Source organism: Mobula birostris, chromosome 3 (assembly GCF_030028105.1).
Source record: "Mobula birostris isolate sMobBir1 chromosome 3, sMobBir1.hap1, whole genome shotgun sequence".
Classification (NCBI taxonomy): Eukaryota; Metazoa; Chordata; class Chondrichthyes; order Myliobatiformes; family Myliobatidae; genus Mobula; species Mobula birostris.
The window spans coordinates 191423209-191441303 of record NC_092372.1 but is presented as its reverse complement, the minus strand read 5'-3'; the positions used below and the strand labels follow the sequence as shown (position 1 = coordinate 191441303).

General features: G+C 39.5%; 1 protein-coding gene across 13 annotated transcripts in view; it reads left to right on the top strand.

Moving 5' to 3' along the window:
• mpp7a (MAGUK p55 scaffold protein 7a) overlaps positions 1–18095 on the top strand; it is a 515701-nt gene that overhangs the window by 374452 nt on the left and 123154 nt on the right. For all 13 annotated transcript variants that reach the window (XM_072253895.1, XM_072253897.1, XM_072253899.1 and 10 more), the window contains 4 exons: positions 9514–9645; positions 11009–11090; positions 11207–11292; positions 12572–12646. In XM_072253895.1, the coding sequence (XP_072109996.1) occupies positions 9514–9645; positions 11009–11090; positions 11207–11292; positions 12572–12646 (375 nt within the window). The remainder of the gene's footprint in view (positions 1–9513; positions 9646–11008; positions 11091–11206; positions 11293–12571; positions 12647–18095) is intronic.

Genomic DNA, 18095 nt, shown 5'->3' with positions numbered 1-18095 from the left:
CTTTGATTGCAGTTTCCAGCATCTTGCCAATAACAGTTGTTAAGATAACATGCCTAATGAAGGGTCTCGACCTGAAACGTTGACTGTACTTCCTCCTATAGATGCTGCCTGACCTGCTGTGTTCCACCCCCATTTTGTGTGTGTTGCTTGAATTTCCAGCATCTGCAGATTTTCTCGTGTCATGCCTACAGTTATACACTTTTTTGTCTTCCTCTTTTCTTAAAATGGCGTTACATTTGTCCTTTACCAATCTGCTATTTCACTTCTGAATCTGAGTGGCTTTGAAAAACTCAACCAGTAGGTCCATTATCTCAGCAGCCTCATTTATCTTAAACATTCCAGGTACAGGTCATCAGGACCAGATGACTTTCTGCCTGTATTCCTGCTGAAGGGTCTCGGACTGAAACGTGGACCGTACTTTTTTTTCCCATAGATGCTACCTGGCCTGCTGAGTTCTTTCAGCACTTTGTGTATGCTGCTTGGATTTCCAGCATCTGCAGACTTTCTCTTGTTTCTGTCTATCAACCTATTAGTTTTACAAATTCTTACACCTTTTATTAGGGATCATTATAAGTTCTTGAAAGCTGCTTGAAACTAGCCCAATTTTGAGATGCTTACAATGTACCTCACCATGAAGATGATTTAGTAGCCAGGTGCAGGTGGTTAGAAAGGTAGAGTATTGATTTGACCACTGTTTCATTTTTTTCTGGTGTTATTTCCCAACTATCTGATGAATTATATCCAAGCTGTCCTCTCTCTTTATAGTATTGTCCATCAAAACCCTTGTTTTTCTTAAAATATTACTGGCTAGATACTCTTCTAATCAATTTTGTCCCTCCTTTTTAACCACTTAGTCTTACACTGCTGGTTCTTGTTAAGTTTCCTATTCACTAGCACTCACCACTTTGTCTTTGATTGATATTGTTTGTATTTGTTTTTGATTTAATATTTAACTTGACCTCCTTCACTAACTATTTTGCTTTGTAATTTGCCATAGTGAAAAAGAACTCATAGATAGCTGGCTTGCTGTATTACTGGATATTTTAAAAACTTCATTTGGCAGCCAAATGCAAATTCTGCTACAGACCTTAAGCTCAAAGCAGAAACCTCAACTGTTCCCACCTTCCTATCGCTCAACTTCCCATCTAGAGACCCTTTATTTTCATCATCATTCTGGATTTTCGCACAACACAGAAGAAAGGTATTGCGGCTCATCGGGTCAACGTTGGCTCACAGAGCAATCCCATTCCCAACCTAATTTTCCCTATTTGCTACTTTCCTCCATCCCCATCAACTCCAGTCATATTCTAACACTCATCCCCACGTAATTGATTTCATAGACTGCACACTTCTGTGCAATCTTCCCCAAGCTTATTGTCAATGATGATGTCAATACCATGTTGGAAACTTGACACCTGTGAAGCCTTCTGACATCACCACTTTAGTGAGTGAGCCGGGGCAAGTATCATCCATTACTTGCCCTGACCCAAATGGCATACTGGTGATGTGACACTTAGGAAATCAAGGCTGGCTTTCTTTTCATGCCTTTCCCTTTACGCATCTTGCCTTAATCTAGCCTCTTTCTTTATTTAAAATTCTCATTTTCATTTTCCTACCCAATAGCCACAAAGCAGCGCTTTCATTTCTGCTTCTGTGCTGAATTTCTTAATGTTTGTGACCTTAGCATCCATCTCAGTTTATTCTGCCTCCCTTGTCTGAGTTCATTACTTATTCTCCCAGAATCCCTCACTCCACTTAAAACCTTACACAAACAAAGGTATAGTGAAAAGCTCGTTCATACAGGTCAAACCATGACACAGTACATTGAGGTAGAATAAGGTAAAGCAATAACCATGCAGAATAAAGTGCAAAAACGTCTGGAAAAATGAAAGTACAAGATTATAATGAGGCAGACTGTGAGGCCAAGAGTCCATTTTATCATGCAATATGTCGAATAAAAGGATCTAGTGCTTTCCTGGTGTATATGATGAATAAACTCTTCTCGGGCTTCCAGCTGGATAAGGTATCAATTATGACCAACATTCGATGACAAACTCTGCCATCTTCATGAAGAGTTTGCCTTCGAAACGTAGGTTATAATCAATACATATACCCAGCTGGAAGCCTGAGAAGAGTTTATACGATGTCTGTTCAGGTGTCTGATAACAGTGGGATAGAAGCCATCATTCATTAAGCCTGGTTGTACATGCTTTCGGGCTTTTGTATCTTCTGTCTAGGTTGGGTGGGTTAGTAAGTTTGCAGACGATATGGAGATTGCTGGTGTTATGGATAGCAGAGCAGCCAGACAACAGAAATAACAGGATTTGTTTCAGTGACAAATATAGATGGAGAAATGTGAGATAGAGTTTAACCCAGCCAAATGTGAGTGTTATACATTGGGAGATCAAATGTAAAGATGCAGTGCACTGTTAATAGCAAGATCCTGAACAGTGTTTTTTGTGCAGAGGGATCTTGGGGTCCAAGTCTGTAGCTTCCTGAAGGTGGCAAGACAGATTGCTAGAGTGATAAAGCAGGTATCTGGCAGGCTTGCCTTTGTTAGTTGAGAAATTGCATTATGTTATATTTTTATAAGACTCTGGTTAGGCTGCGTCATTTCTGGTTGTCTCATTATGGGAAGGATGTTGAGTCCCTGGAGATGGGGTAGAAGAGGTTTATCAGGATGTTGCCTGGATTATAGTGCCTGTGCTACAAGGTGAGGTTGGACAAACTTGAGCTGTTTTTCTCTGGACCAGTGGAGGCTGAGGGGAGATCTGTAGAGGTTTATAAGATTATAAGAAGCACAGATAGAGTAGACAGCTCGTATCATTTCCCCATGGTTGAAATGTCTTATGCCAGTTGGCATGCAATCAAGGTGAGAAGGGGGTAGGTTCACAGCGATATGCAGAGCAATTCTTCTTACACAGAGAGTGGTGGTGCCTAGAATATGCTATCTGGGTAACAGTGGAGGCAAATATGATAGAGAATTTCGAGAGGCACCTTGACGTACAATATGAATGTGCATGAAATGGAAGGACTCCATTGAGTCAGAATCAAAATCAGGTTTATTATCACTGGCACATGCAGTTTGTTAACTTAGCAGCAGCAGTTCAATGCAATACATAATCTAGCAGAGAAAAAATAATAATACTAATAATAAATAAATAAAATAATAATAACTAAATCAATTATGGCATACGTACATGGAATAGATTAAAAATGTGCAAAAACAGAAATATGGTATATTATGAAAAGGTGAGATAGGGCCCAAAGATTTGATATCCGTGTAGGAATCGGATGGCAGAGGGGAAGAAGCTGTTCCTGAATCGCTGGGTGTGTGTCTTCAGGCTTCTGTACCTCCTACCTGATGGTAACAGTGAGAAAAGGGCATGCCCTGGGTGCTGGAGATTCTTAATAATGGACGCTGCCTTTCTGAAACACCACTCCCTGAAGCTGTCCTGGGTACTTTGTAGGCTAGTACTCAAGGTGGAGCTGACTAGATTTACAACCCTCTGCAGCTTCTTTCCATCTGTGCAGTAGCCCCTCCATACCAGACAGTGATGCGGCCTGTCAGAATGCGCTCCACAGTACAACTATAGAAGTTTTTGAGTGTATTCGTTGACATACTAAATCTCTTTTGAGTCAGTGGATTGGACAATATTCAGGGATTAATCTACAAATCTGAATGAATGCCGCACGGTTATCACCAACTTCATCAAGACCCATGTGGATAAGTGCCTTTGGGAACGTACCAAACATTCCCAAGCCAAAAGTTGTGGATGAACCAGGAGATTAGTAGTCTGCTGAGGGCTAGGTTTATAGCATTCAAGACCAGTGATCAAAAGCTTTACAAGAAGTCCAGGTATAACAATGGAAAGCCATTTTAAAGACAAAAAACAATTTCGATTGAAGTTGGAGACAGAATCGGATGTATGTCAGCTCTTGCAGGGTTTGCAGGCCATTAGTTCCTACAAAGTGAAACCTAACATCATGAATGGCTGTGATGCTTCCCTTGCAGATGAACTCAATGCTTTGAAAGGGAAAGTAAAACTTGTCCTGTGCAAATCCCTGCAGCATCTGGTGACCCCATGATCTCTGTGTCAGGGTCAGACATAAGAACATCTTTCAAGAGGGTGAACCCTCACAAGGTGTCAGTCCCTGATGGTGCATCTGATAGGGCACTAAAAATCTATGCCAACCAACTGGCAGGAGTGTTCAAAGACATCTTCAATCTCCACCTGCTTTAAAAGGGCAACAATCATGCCGGTGCCTAAGGAGTGCAGGACAAGCTGCTATGACTGTCATCCAGTTGCACTCACATCTACAGTGATGAAGTGCTTTAGGAGGTTGGTCGTGGCCAAAATCAACTACTGCCTGAGCAAGGATCTGGAGCCGCTGCAATTTGCCTATCACTGCAATTGGCTTGCAGGGAATGCAATCTCACTGGCTCTCCTCTTGGCCTTGGATCACCTGGACAATAACAATACTTATGTTAGGCTGCTGTTTATTGATTACAGCTCAACGTACAACACTATCATACCCTCACTCCTAATCAACAAGCTTCAAAACGTGAACCTCTACTTTCCTCTGTAACTGGATCCTTAACTTCCTCTTCAGGGGACCACAATCAGTGTGGATCAGAAATACCATTTCCTCCTCGCTGACACTGAACACTGGTGCACCTCAAGGATGTGTGCTTAGCCCACTATTGTACTCTGTTTACAATCACGATTGTGTGGTTAGGCACAGCTCAAATGCCATGTATAAATTTGCCGATGACACAACTATTGCTGGCAGAATTTCAAATGGTGACAAAGCAGTGTTTAGGAGTGAGCTAGATCAGCTAGTTAAGTGGTATCACAACAACAACCTTTCACTCAACATCTGTAAGACCGAGGAATTGATTGTGCAACACGCACCAGTCCTTATCGAAGGATCAGCAATGGAAAGGGTGAGCAGTTTCAAGTTCCTGTGTGTCAACGTCTCTGAAGATCTATCCTGGGCCCAGTTGCAAAGAAAGCAAACAGCGGCTATACATTTTATTAAGAGTTTGAGGAGACTTGCTTTGTCACCAAAGACTCTCACATATTTCTATGGATGTACCATGGAGAGCATTCTAACCAGTTGCATCACCATCTGGTATGAAGGAGCCATTGCATAGGATTGGAAAAAGCTGCAAAAATTTGTAAACTCAGCCAGCTACATCATGAGCACTAGCCTCCCAAGTATCAAGGGTATCTTCAAAAGATGATGCCTCAAAAAGGCGATATCCACCATGAAGAAACCCCCACACCTAGTACTCTCAACATTTCAGGAACAGCTTCTTCCCATCAACAGTCAGATTTCTGATTGGACCATGAATCGATGTATACCATCTCACCATTATTTTCTCCTGCTCTCTTCTTACACTAATTATCAACTACAGCTCAGCATTCAATACCATCATCCCCCCAAAACTAATCAATAAGCTTCAAGACCTTGGCCTCAAAACCTCCTTGTGTAATTGGAACCTTTGATTTCCCTACTTGCAGACTCCAATCAGTTTGGATTGACCATAACATGTCCTCCATGATCTGCATCAACACAGGTGCACCACATGGTTGTATGTTTAGCTCCCTGCTCTACTCACTTTACACTTACGACTGTGTGGCTAAGCATAGCTTAGCTACCATATTTAAGATTTCCACTTTGTAGACCGAACCAAAGGTGGTGTTGAATAGGAGAGAGATTGAAAACTTGGCTGAGTAGTACCATAACAACAACTTCTTACTCAATGTCAGCAAGACCAAAGAGTTGATTATAGACTTCAGGAGAAAGAAACCAGGGGTCCATGAGCCAGTCCTCATTGGAGGATCAGAGGTGGAGAGGGTCAGCAACTTTAAATTCCTCAGTGTTATTATTTCGGAGGACCTGTTCTGGGCCCAGCTTGTAAATGCAATTACGAAGAAAGCATGGCAGCGCCTTTACTTCCTCGGGAGTTTGCAAAGATTTGGCATGACATCTAAAACTTTGATCAACTTCTATAGATGTGTGGTGGAGAGTATATTGACTGTTTCCATTGTGGCCTGGTATGGAAACGTCATTGCCCATGAATGGAAAATCCTGCAAAAGGTACTGGATATGGCCCAGTTCATCACGGGTAAAGCCTACCTCGCCATTAAGCACATCTACACAAGACATTGTCACAGCAAAGCAGCATCCATCATCAGGACCCCTACCAGCCAGGACACGTTCTCACTGCAGAAATCAGGAAGAAGGCACAGGAACCTCAGGATCCATACCACCAGGTTTAGGAACAGTTATTAACCCTCAACCATCAGGTTCTTGAAATAAAAGGGATAACTTCACTCAACTTCACTTGTCTCATCATTGAAATGTTCCCACAACCTTGCACTCACTTCAAAGTACTCTTTATCTCATGTTCTCGGTATTATTTATTTATTTCTTATTGTTTTGTTTTGTATTTGCACAGTTTGATGTCTTTTACCCACTGGTTGATCACTCAAGTTGTTGTGGTCTTTCATTGCTTCTCTTACAGTTATTACTCTATTATGGATTAATTGATTATGCCCACAAGAAAATGAATCTCAGGGTTGTATATGGTGGCCTATATGTACTTTGATAAATTAACTTCATGAGTTATTGGTGGAGGAATTCTTCTAGTGTATGCCGCTGTGTTCTTCTGATTGACTATAAATGAAGAGAGTCAGTGCAGATAATGGACTGCCTTCATACAATGCTTTCACTGATTGTATCCTCCAATTCTTCACTTTCACTTAAACGTTCAAGCTGATTGTTGATACCTTCAAATGCTTCACAGTTCCTAACTTGTTGAAGTAGTAAAATTGTTTCATTTTTACCTGCGCCCATTTCTGGGATGAAACCGCAGTGAGCAAAACAGTTCAGAATTGTCTTATTGCTTATTTCTTGGCAACTATCAGTGACAAAAATCACTGTTTTTTAAACACAAGTGCACCCAACTGATGCTATATAGAAGATATTTGACAACAGTCTTATGTCCCAATTAAGCAGCGTACTGCCCAAACTAAAGAAGGGAATCCCTGCTATTTCTTGATTAGTTTTCATTATTTAAGAGTTGTCCAAAATAAGTGGCTACCCTGATTAACCGATGGCCTAATTAACCCGAATCCATTGTATATTTCTAACTACAATTATATTTTCTTTATTATTATATATTGCAACATACTGCTGTGGCAAAGCAACACATTTCACAGCATATGCCAGTGACATTAAATCTGATTTTGATTCTGATAAGGACATTGTGTAAGCATAAGGGATTAATTTGGTTTGACATTTGATTAGTTCAGCACAACATTGTAGGCTGAAGTGTCTGTTCCCATGCTGTACTATTCTATGTTCTATAAATATATACTAGTGACTTGGATGGTAATATAGGTGGACAATTTGTAGATGGCACAAAAAATAGAGCATTTGCAGGTAGCAAGGAATGTTGCCTTAACTTCCCTTAATAGTTGTATTATGTATAATAGTTGGTAGATTGTGTTGTGGCTTTATAAAACATTGGTTAGACTGCATTATTGTGTGCTGTTGTGCATGCCATACCAAAGGAAATGTGTGGAAACTTTGGAAAGGCTGCAGAAGTTCACCGGGATGAGTCCAGATTTGAGTGTGTTAGGCAATAGGAGAGTTTGGGCGAAATTGAATTGTTTTCTCTGGAGCATTGAGGCTGAGTGTGGGGATGAGCAGTGTGCAACCTGACAGAAATATAGAATGTTATTTAAGGCATAGATGGGATAAGTAGTCAGCCACGTAGTGTAAATGTCAGATACTAGAGTGCATCAGTTTTACATGAGGGAACGTTTAAATAGGTGTGAAGCATGTTATTTTTTACACAGAAAGCGGCAGCACGTACTGCAAGGAGAAATTATAGAAGCTGATATGATAGCAATATTTATGAGGCGTTTCAACAAGCTCATGAACAGGCTGAGAATAGAAGGTCACGGGTCATACGCAGGCAGGTGGTATAAATTGGATTAGCATAATAGTCATGGTCTTGGTGGGCTAGAAGGCTTGTTCCTGTAGTACACTCTTCTTGAAGTTTTTACTGACACCTCTTTGACACTTAACTGAGTTACTAATGCTGTGTAATTATTTACTTCAGATATCTTTATCCAAACAGCTAGAATTATCCCAGTGACTAATGACTGTAAGGTAATCAGATGACTCACAACAACAGACTGTAAACAATTGCTTTTCCATTTGGACATTGCATTTTATATTATATTTGAGCTATTTAACTGAAGACATTATGAAAAGTAATTACCAATGCTTTACTTTGCAGTGTTTTGCCTTTTTATATCTGCCATGTTTGAATATTATAATTATTTTTGTAACTGGATTCTGTAGTTAATATATAAAATCCAGAAGTAACAAATTCTGGAAATATTCATCAGGTCAGGCAGCATCTGTGGAAAAATAAATATATGTTATATATCAGATTGAGGATCCTTCATGAGAAGAGTTCTCCATTTGCTTCTATTATTTCAAATTTTGCAATTTTTAAAATGCATTTTTACCATTTGGAATTCTTTTTGAGACAGTGTATTCTATCTGGTTCTTACAAAATCTGTTTTGCAGGCGCTAGAGCCTAAACCATGATCTCTTAAACTATTACTCTTCCAAGCAAATTCTAATCTGGGAGACACAAGAAATTTTCAAAACTTTTGAAAGTTTTCAGCATTCTCCAGACAGACAGGCAGATGAAGAGAAGTAATATTTCAGGCCATTGAAACATTGCATGGGCAGGCTTTTTGATTTTTGAGCAGTATTTTTATTTTGGTCTGTCTTTTTCTGGTTTAAATTGTATTAACCATATTAAAAATTTTCATTCAGTGTTTTGAATTTATTCAGATTGGGTAATAAAAGTGCCAGACGTTCATTTCCCTCCATAGATGCTGCCTGACCTGCTGAGTTTCTCCAGTATTGTCAGTGAAGTTCCAGAGTATGTATCCTGCTTCTGGTGCAGTGTGCTCTGGAAAATCATAAGACCACAAGATATAGGAATAGAATTAGGCCATTTGGCCCATCGAGTCTGCTCTGCCATTTCGTCATGGCTGATCCAATTTTCCTCTTAGCCCCAGTCTGCTGCCTTCTCCTCGTGTTCCTTCATGCCCTAACTAATCAAGAATCTATCAACCTCTGTCTTAAGTATACATAAAGACACTTGGTCTCCAGCTGCCTGTAGCAAAGAATTCCATAAATTCCATGAGAAGCAAATATATTGGTTTAATTGAAATACCTATTTGGATAAGGACTGAAGTTGGGTTTGGGATATGATTAAACCTCAGATAGTTAAAATATAGACTTATATGCCATTGGTACTGTTTCAAAATAAAAGACATCTGGTTTGTTATAAAATGAAATGTGAACAGTTAGTGAACCTTCAGAACCTAGAAGCATACTGTTCTCTACTTAACTGTCATCATTAAAACCTACTTTATTTGACATGATGGTTTATTAACTGAATTTTTGCAGGCTTTACTGTCTGTTCATGACACAGTGGCTACGAAGAATTATGATCCTGTATTACCCCCAATGCCAGATGATTTTGATGATGATGAAGATTCAGTAAAAATTATTCGACTTGTTAAAAACAAAGAGCCTCTGGTAAAGTGATACATTTAAGATTATAATGACTTAGTTCTTTTGGACCTGCAAAAAAAGTCCTGTACTAAATTGTGCACTTTTAAAAACTGCATACCATTATCATTTAAGCAAATCACAGTATCTGTCATTGGTCTGTTGCTGATGACATTATATCTACTTCAGGGATGCACCTTCTCACCCTCAACCTCACCCCTTGCCCCGCCCCCGTAACATTCCTGCACATTACTGCAGAAGCATAGCTGGGCAAAATGAATGCAAAACTTTACTTGTGTAGTAGGGTGCATTCTGGTCTATAACTGCAATTAATCCTATTGATTAACTGGTGACTGGTACAAGAGTTAGAGTACAATAGTTATTTTCAAGCCTTCAAGGGGCTGCTACTTAGGCACAGCATTTCCATAAATCAGCCATCTGGCTTTGAAGCTCCAGAGATCCTTGGCCAAATCTGATTCTTTAATACTTTCCATAAAACTTATGCTTCTTATGAATCTGTTGGTTACCTTTCTAATAAATCTTTTTGACTCTACAGAAGTTTTTATCGGCTTTTGGGTATTTTTTAAGAATGCCGTGTAAATCCACGTTTCTTTTAAATCCCATAATTGGTCTGTATTGGGAGCTTTAAATGCATTTCTGTGTCACTTGCACATCAGTCAGACAGGATACTAATTTTGGAGATTATTAAGCAATAATATGCATTTTTTAAGTAAGATGCTAATCAAAAATAAATTTGCTAGTATTTATAGCATCCCATTACAAAAAACTATAACATATTCCAATGTGTTTTGCAGTTAAAATGGATAAATGGATCATAACTGATGACATGGGTAAATTACCCCAGTACTGATCTGAACTTCATTGTTTTACTCTATCATGACTCCTTTTCCATGCAATTAGCTTCAATCTCAATGATTAACATTTTTTTTATAATTTGTTTCAAATTATAATTTATATCAGATGCACACAGCTCATTGTAAAGACATTTGAAATGATACATTCTGCATTACTGCAATGCACACAGTAAATACCTTTAACACTAAAAACCCATGTCATGAAGTGCCACCACATGTCATTGAGCCTTCAGTATAGTATGTTTTTTTTAATCTACCGGTGAAGAAAAAGTCACAATGTTAATTACTAAAATATAATGTAATTATTGAGGACAATATTGTGTCTAATTAAAAACAAGTTTTTACTTAATTAGTTCAAATATTATTTTAACTGTTCAGATAATGATCACATATTCAGCTTTGACTAGTGATTAATTTTGAAAACTAACTTTATGATATTGACTTAGTGTAAAACTTGTTCTTATACATGCACACTTGTGAAGAATGCTTGTTCATTTGCTTTTTCTGGTTATTAGGGAGCAACAATAAGAAGAGATGAACACACTGGTGCTATTGTTGTGGCAAGAATAATGAGAGGAGGAGCTGCAGACAGAAGTGGTACAAATTCACTTACAATTATGTTCTCTGAAAGTAGCTTTGAAAGTGTGTCCTTTTTAGAATGGGAAAAATAAGTGGTCATTTTCAATGTTGTTGAAGCATCTTTGTTGAAATAGGTCTAATCCATATCGGAGATGAACTGAGAGAAGTTAATGGAATCGCAGTTGATGATAAAAGGCCTGAGGAAATCATACAGATATTGGTATGTATGTCAGTGAGAACATTGGAATTATTGTAAACCCTGATTTCATATTCTGTGAGTTAATAAGTCTATTAAATGAATTCCTTTTGGCTTGACTTTATCCATGGACCACACCTTAGGTCTCCATTTTGACTTGGAGAATAAGCTGTTTGGTTTTAATATTTTATACATTTTTCAATGCAGTAAATCTGCCTTCCAGCCTACAAGTAAACAAGTAATAGGGATATCAGCAAATCACTTCTGTCCTTTGCACTAAACCTCCTAAAAGTCTAAGAGTACTGTTAGTTATGTGAGCTAGCTGTTTCTTTGATGCACGTAAGTGATGAAAGACAGAAAACCAAATGGAGTGAGATGAATATGATTTATCAGTTTGGCAAGTATTTGAACTAAATCAAAGAGAATACTTAATTGAAACAACTAACCTATTATTTAGTTTTATTTATCATGCATCATACATGCTGTGGCATGTGGTTCATATATTATGCAGTATTTATGAAAGAAAATGATCACTGGTCATCAACCTGACATCTGATAAACTTTATGTTGGGCTGCCCATTTTCAAGATCCAGTTCAAGGGCTTCAGCAGAAGAGGTGTCATCAAACTGATTCAGAAGCAAGTCAGGTTTAAAATTATATCCCAGACACAGTACCAGAAAGTGAAAAAAATAATTCAGTATATATAGAATATGAAAGCAATTTATTATGTTAAAATCTATTTTGTGTATTTATCAAAAAGAATTGTAGTCCAAGCATGCCTATTTTATTTTAGGACTAGAGATTGCAAAGTTACAGTTATCCCCCAGTTATACTCTCTTGGGTATTTTGTAGTGAAAATAGACTCTATATATCAAACATTTTCATCAATTCATTTATTCTGGGGGAAAAGGTTACAAAACAGAACAATCAGCTGAGGAGAACAAAACCACAGACATCAGTCTCTGGCTTTCCACATTGAACCCAATTAATGTGTACTCCAAGAATCTTGCAGTGTAATAATGGTAAATGCAGTCAATTTTGTTGTCATCACAACTACAAAATCAGAGTAATTAAAATGCATGCTCGATTAAACATACGCATTCTCTGTAGTACTTCTGGTTCATGGTTCACTCTTAAGAACCACTGAGGGAAATATGTAGCTGAAGGACCAGAAATAGTGTTACATTAATTGTGATTCTTTTATTATTTCATAATATCATTACTTCCATTATTCTTTTGATTTTTTTTCCTTACTGAAGAAGAACCTTATCAATTAATATGTGCATTTTACATTTCTGTCTAGGCTCAATCACAAGGAGCAATAACTTTTAAAATTATTCCAGGAATTAAAGAGGAGACTCCAACTAAAGAAAGTAAGGTAGGCAGTTCTGTCAGTTAAAGGTAATTAAATCGACAGATTTTTTTTCTGGGAATGCCATCATTTACACTGCTTCTGGTGATACAATTGCAGGGCATCTGTGAGACAAGTCAGAAATGATTTGAAACTTATTTTAATTGAAGCTATGTATTACTTGAAGAAGAACTAAGGTTTATGTGTAAATACAAAGGTATATTATCTATAAAAAGTTATATTCTAGATGATTGATTAGAATAAAACAAGGCAGGAGAATGGGGTTGAGAGGGATAATAAATCACTCATGACAGAATGCAGAGCAAACTCAGTGGGTTGAATGGGCTAATTCTGCTTTTATGTCTAATGGTCTTTTAGTAATCTGGTGCACAGGCTATCAAATGGTTTGGTACACCGATCAGCACCAAGGTTCTTGATAATGAATATTTTTTTTTTAACTTAGTTGCAAAATATTGAGTTCAAGTTAGACATTTTGTTCAGCAGATCACACCTCGCTTTCTGTCCACCACCAGCGTCACTGTAGTCAACAACAGCAATGTGCAACACTGGCTTCTGATTTTAGTGCAACCCATAAGATCATCAAGAATAAGAACAAAATACACGAGAGGTACTGAGTGTATCAGATTGTGTCTGTGGAAAGAGAAACAATTACCATTTTAGGTCAGTGAACTTTAATCTGGTCTGGAGAAAAATTAGCACTAAGTGTATTTCAGCTGAGGTGAGAGTAAAGAACAAAAGGGAATAGTTGTCGTTTCAGGCTGAAACCCTTCCATCAGGGAGAGGATCATGGGACGGGACGCTGGGCAAGGAGTTATAGTGAGAGGGACAGAGAGAAAAAAAGGGGGAAAGAAGGAAATAAATAAATAAATAAATAAATAAGGGATGGGGTATGAAGGGGAGGTGGGGCATTAACGGAAGTCAGAGTTCATGCCATCAGGTTGGAGGCTACCCAGACAGAATATAAGATGGTGTTCCTCCAACTTGAGTGTGGCTTCATCTTGACAGTAGAGGAGGCCATGTATAGACATATCAGAATGGGAATGGGACGTGGAATTAAAATGTGTGGCCACTTTAATTCCACATCCTATTCCCATTCTGATATGTCTATCCACCTTATACAGGTTTCTCCCACCATCCGAAGGTAGAGCATTCCTATGAAAGGTTTCGAAAGCCGAAATGTTGTAAAGCGAAGAAACAATTACCATTTATTTATATGGGAAGATTTTGTGAGCGTTTGCAGACCCAAAAATAACCCACCAAATCATGCCAAGTAACACATAAAACCTAAAATAACAGTAACATATAGTAAAAGCAGGAATGGTACGATAAATACACAGCCTATATAAAGTAGAAATACTTTTCCACAATCATTACTGAACTGTTCGCCGAAGCGAAAATCTCACGCAAGTGCCGTCGGCAGAAAATCTCACTCAAGCGCTGTTGGCAAGAACACTCTCTCCAGTAACCTTTAAGCTATGAAGCTGCCAACTCATACCAAATAACACGTAAAATTACAAAGCCAATATAAAGTAGAAATAATGTATGTACAGTGTAGTATCACTTACAGGAATCGGGAAGACAGCGCCGAGCACACAATAGTGTGTTAGACTTGTCGGAGTTTGGGTTGTGCAGTGGCCCCCACCCTCCGGGCCACTGAGCGATACATTGCCGCGAAGAACGCAGGGGTCCAGCGGTAGCTGGGAGGTACGCAGCACGTCTTTAAGAAAAAAGCCGAAACAAACATGCTAATTAATTAGGTGCCGCCCATAATTGTCGGCCCAGATCAGTGCCGATTTCCGATGGCGTCGTCTCTGATCTGGGCTGACAATTACGTGTTGGCGGCACCTAATTAATTAGCATGTTTATTTCAGCTTTTTTTCTTAAAGATGTGCTGTGTGCCTCCCAGCTACCTTTGCATTCTCCGTGAATCGGTATCTGTCCGTGGCCTGGGGGTTGTGGTGGTGGGACACTGGGGTGTCATCTCATCACCTATTTCCATTAGAGCAGGCAGCTCATCTTCTTCTATCTCTGCCCGCCTCGATGTCGAAGGTCGAGGTTCGTCGTCTGTTGTGGCTGATGTGGAAGGCTTGCTTGACTGCTGAGCCTCATGCACTTTTCTATCATACAGTCCTTTAATAAGGACTCAAACCATCCAGCAAATATCCCCTAAACCAATGTACTCTTTCAAAATTAAAGTCGTACTTTATCATTACTCATTCGGTTTTGATTGTTATCCTTTTTTCTTCCAATTGCATCAGCTCTTCATCTGTCAGTTCTTGGTGATGGGATGCCAAAACCTCTTCAACATCATGTTCATCAGCTTCCACAAGCCAAACTCACGTTGTCCCTAGTTCGTTCACCACGATCAAAACGCTTAATTATGTCTAGTTTTATCGTAAGTGTAACACCCTTACGAGCTCTTTCAGGCTTTTCCGATACCATAGAACTCATCTTGCAAACGGCTGCTCACAGGCACGTGTTAAAGCAAAGGAGTTCCAAATCCGGGGAGAGCGGCTGCTCGGGGCGCGCTGCCTTTTATTGTGCGCTGATTTTTTCGCGCACTGATTTTTTATTGTGTGCTGAATTTTTTTTTCGTAACAGTGAAAACACCATCTGACAGCAAAATTAGGGTACTAATGTAGGTCTTTCGTAACAGTGAGGTTTCGTAAAGCGAACGTTCAAAAAGCGGGGGACACCTGTATTCATCTGGGTAGCCTCCAACCTGATGGCATGAACATTGACTTCTCCAACTTCCGTTAATACCCCACCTCCCCTTCATACCCCGTCCCTTATTTATTTATTTATTTCCCCTTTTTCTCTCTCTTTTTTCTCCCTCTGTCCCTCTCACTATAACTCCTTGCCCATCCTCTGGTCTCCCCTCCCCCTTTCTTTCTCCCTAGGTCTCCTGTCCCATGATCCTCTCCCTTCTCCAGCCTTGTATCCCTTTTGCCAATCAGCTTTCCAGCTCTTAGCTCCAACCCTCCCCCTCCTGTCTTCTCCTATCATTTCAGATATCCCCCTCTCCCTCCCACTTTCAAATCTCTTACTATCTCTTCCTTCAGTTAGTCCTGATGAAGGGTCTCGGCCCGAAACATCGACTGTACCTCTTCCTATAGATGCTGCTTGGCCTACTGCATTCACCAGCAGTTTTTTTTGTGTGTGTTGCTTGAATTTCCAGCATCTTCCGATTTCCTCATGTTTGCGCAGGAATAGTTGTGATGTGATAGGGTGAGAGACATGAGAGATTACCTGACTAGCTGGCAGATGGGCAAGTCTGTTGTTATATGGTATGTACAGAAACAAAATATTGATTAGGGCAAGATATAAGTAAACTTATGGAACTCTACTAACTCTACTGCCCCCCCCCGCCCCCCCAATGCATTGTGTACAAAGCTTGGCAGGGAGTTAAACACCTCCTCAAAAATCACCCAAGCCAGAAACTTTCTTCAGGGTTTTTAATGAGAAAACTTGGTGAAACTGCAGAAAGGTTAAGTAAGACACATATTAGATTCAATGCAGAACCATCACGCGCCTGAATATATTTATATTATGGATTATTCTCACGATTACTATTAAACAAGTTAATACACACGTGCAACAGTCTATAGCTATGCTGTGGACTAGAGTGAACTTATGGTGCAATGATATCTTAATTACTATGAATGATGAACATAATACTTCCTTCAATGTACATCTGGTAAATGTTTACCAATATTAAGAAAGCTTAAGACTCACAGATATTGCTGTCTCAAGGACAAATAAAAAGTGAGTGGAGATGGATGTATTTGCTCCAAGTCAAAATCCAAATTAATCTTTGCTGGAAATGATGTAAAAAAAAGCTTACAAACAGGAAGTGATGTTTGTACAAAACAAACTGTCTATCAATGTTTGTACAAGCATTTGGATAGACAGGGGCTTATTAGGGAGAGTCAACATGGCTTTGTGCGTGGTAGATCATGTTTGACCAATCTGTTGGAGTTTTTTGAGGAGGTTACCAGGAAACTGGATGAAGGGAAGGCAGTGGATATTGTCTACATGGACTTCAGTAAGGCCTTTGACAAGGTCCCGCATGGGAGGTTAGTTAGGAAAATTCAGTCGCTAGGTATACATGGAGAGGTGGTAAATTGGATTAGACATTGGCTCGATGGAAGAAGCCAGAGAGTGGTGGTAGAGAATTGCTTCTCTGAGTGGAGGCCTGTGACTAGTGGTGTGCCACAGGGATCAGTGCTGGGTCCATTGTTATTTGTCATCTATATCAATGATCTGGATGATAATGTGGTAAATTGGATCAGCAAGTTTGCTGATGATACAAAGATTGGAGGTGTAGTAGACAGTGAGGAAGGTTTTCAGAGCCTGCAGCAGGACTTGGACCAGCTGGAAAAATGGACTGAAAAATGGCAGATGGAGTTTAATCCTGACAAGTGTGAGGTATTGCACGTTGGAAGGGCAAACCAAGATAGAACATACAGGGTTAATGGTAAGGCACTGAGGAGTGCAGTGGAACAGAGGGATCTGGGAATACAGATACAAAATTCCCTAGAAGTGTCGTCACAGGTAGATAGGGTCGTAAAGAGAGCTTTTGGTACATTGGCCTTTATTAATCAAAGTATTGAGAATAAAAGCTGGAATGTTATGATGAGGTTGTATAAGGCATTGGTGAGGCCGAATCTGGAGTATTGTGTTCAGTTTTGGTCACCAAATTACAGGAAGGATATAAATAAGGTTGAAAGAGTGCAGAGAAGGTTTACAAGGCTGTTGCCAGGACTTGAGAAACTCAGTTACAGAGAAAGGTTGAATAGGTTAGGACTTTATTCCCTGGAGCGTAGAAGAATGAGGGGAGATTTGATAGAGGTATATAAAATTATGATGGGTATAGATAGAGTGAATGCAAGCAGGCTTTTTTCCACTGAGGCAAGGGGAGAAAAAAACCAGAGGGCATGGGTTAAGGGTGAGGGGGGAAAAGTTTAAAGGGAACAGGGGGGGCTTCTTCACACAGAGAGTGGTGGGAGTATGGAATGAGCTGCCAGACGAGGTGGTAAATGCGGGTTCTTTTTTAACATTTAAGAATAAATTGGACAGATACATGGACGGGAGGTGTATGGAGGGATATGGTCCGTGTGCAGGTCAGTGGGACTAGGCAGAAAATGGTTTGGCACAGCCAAGAAGGGCCAAAGGGCCTGTTTCTGTGCTGTAGTTTCTATGGTTCTATGGTTCTAACTGCATATAAAACATCGCCTCCAGAGGCAGAACAGGAACAATGATCTGTAATCTGTCGAGCTCATTTTTGTTTTGTAAAGTCTGTAATGTACAAAGGAATGGTGCTTTTTACAAACACTTATAAAACTAAATGTGCTTTATTTCAAGTGTGTATTGAGTGTTATTATTGTGCAAGAAATTAAGAGAGAGGGTGGAATAGAAGTATGAGAAAGAAATAAAATGGCGGGTTTCTGGAAAC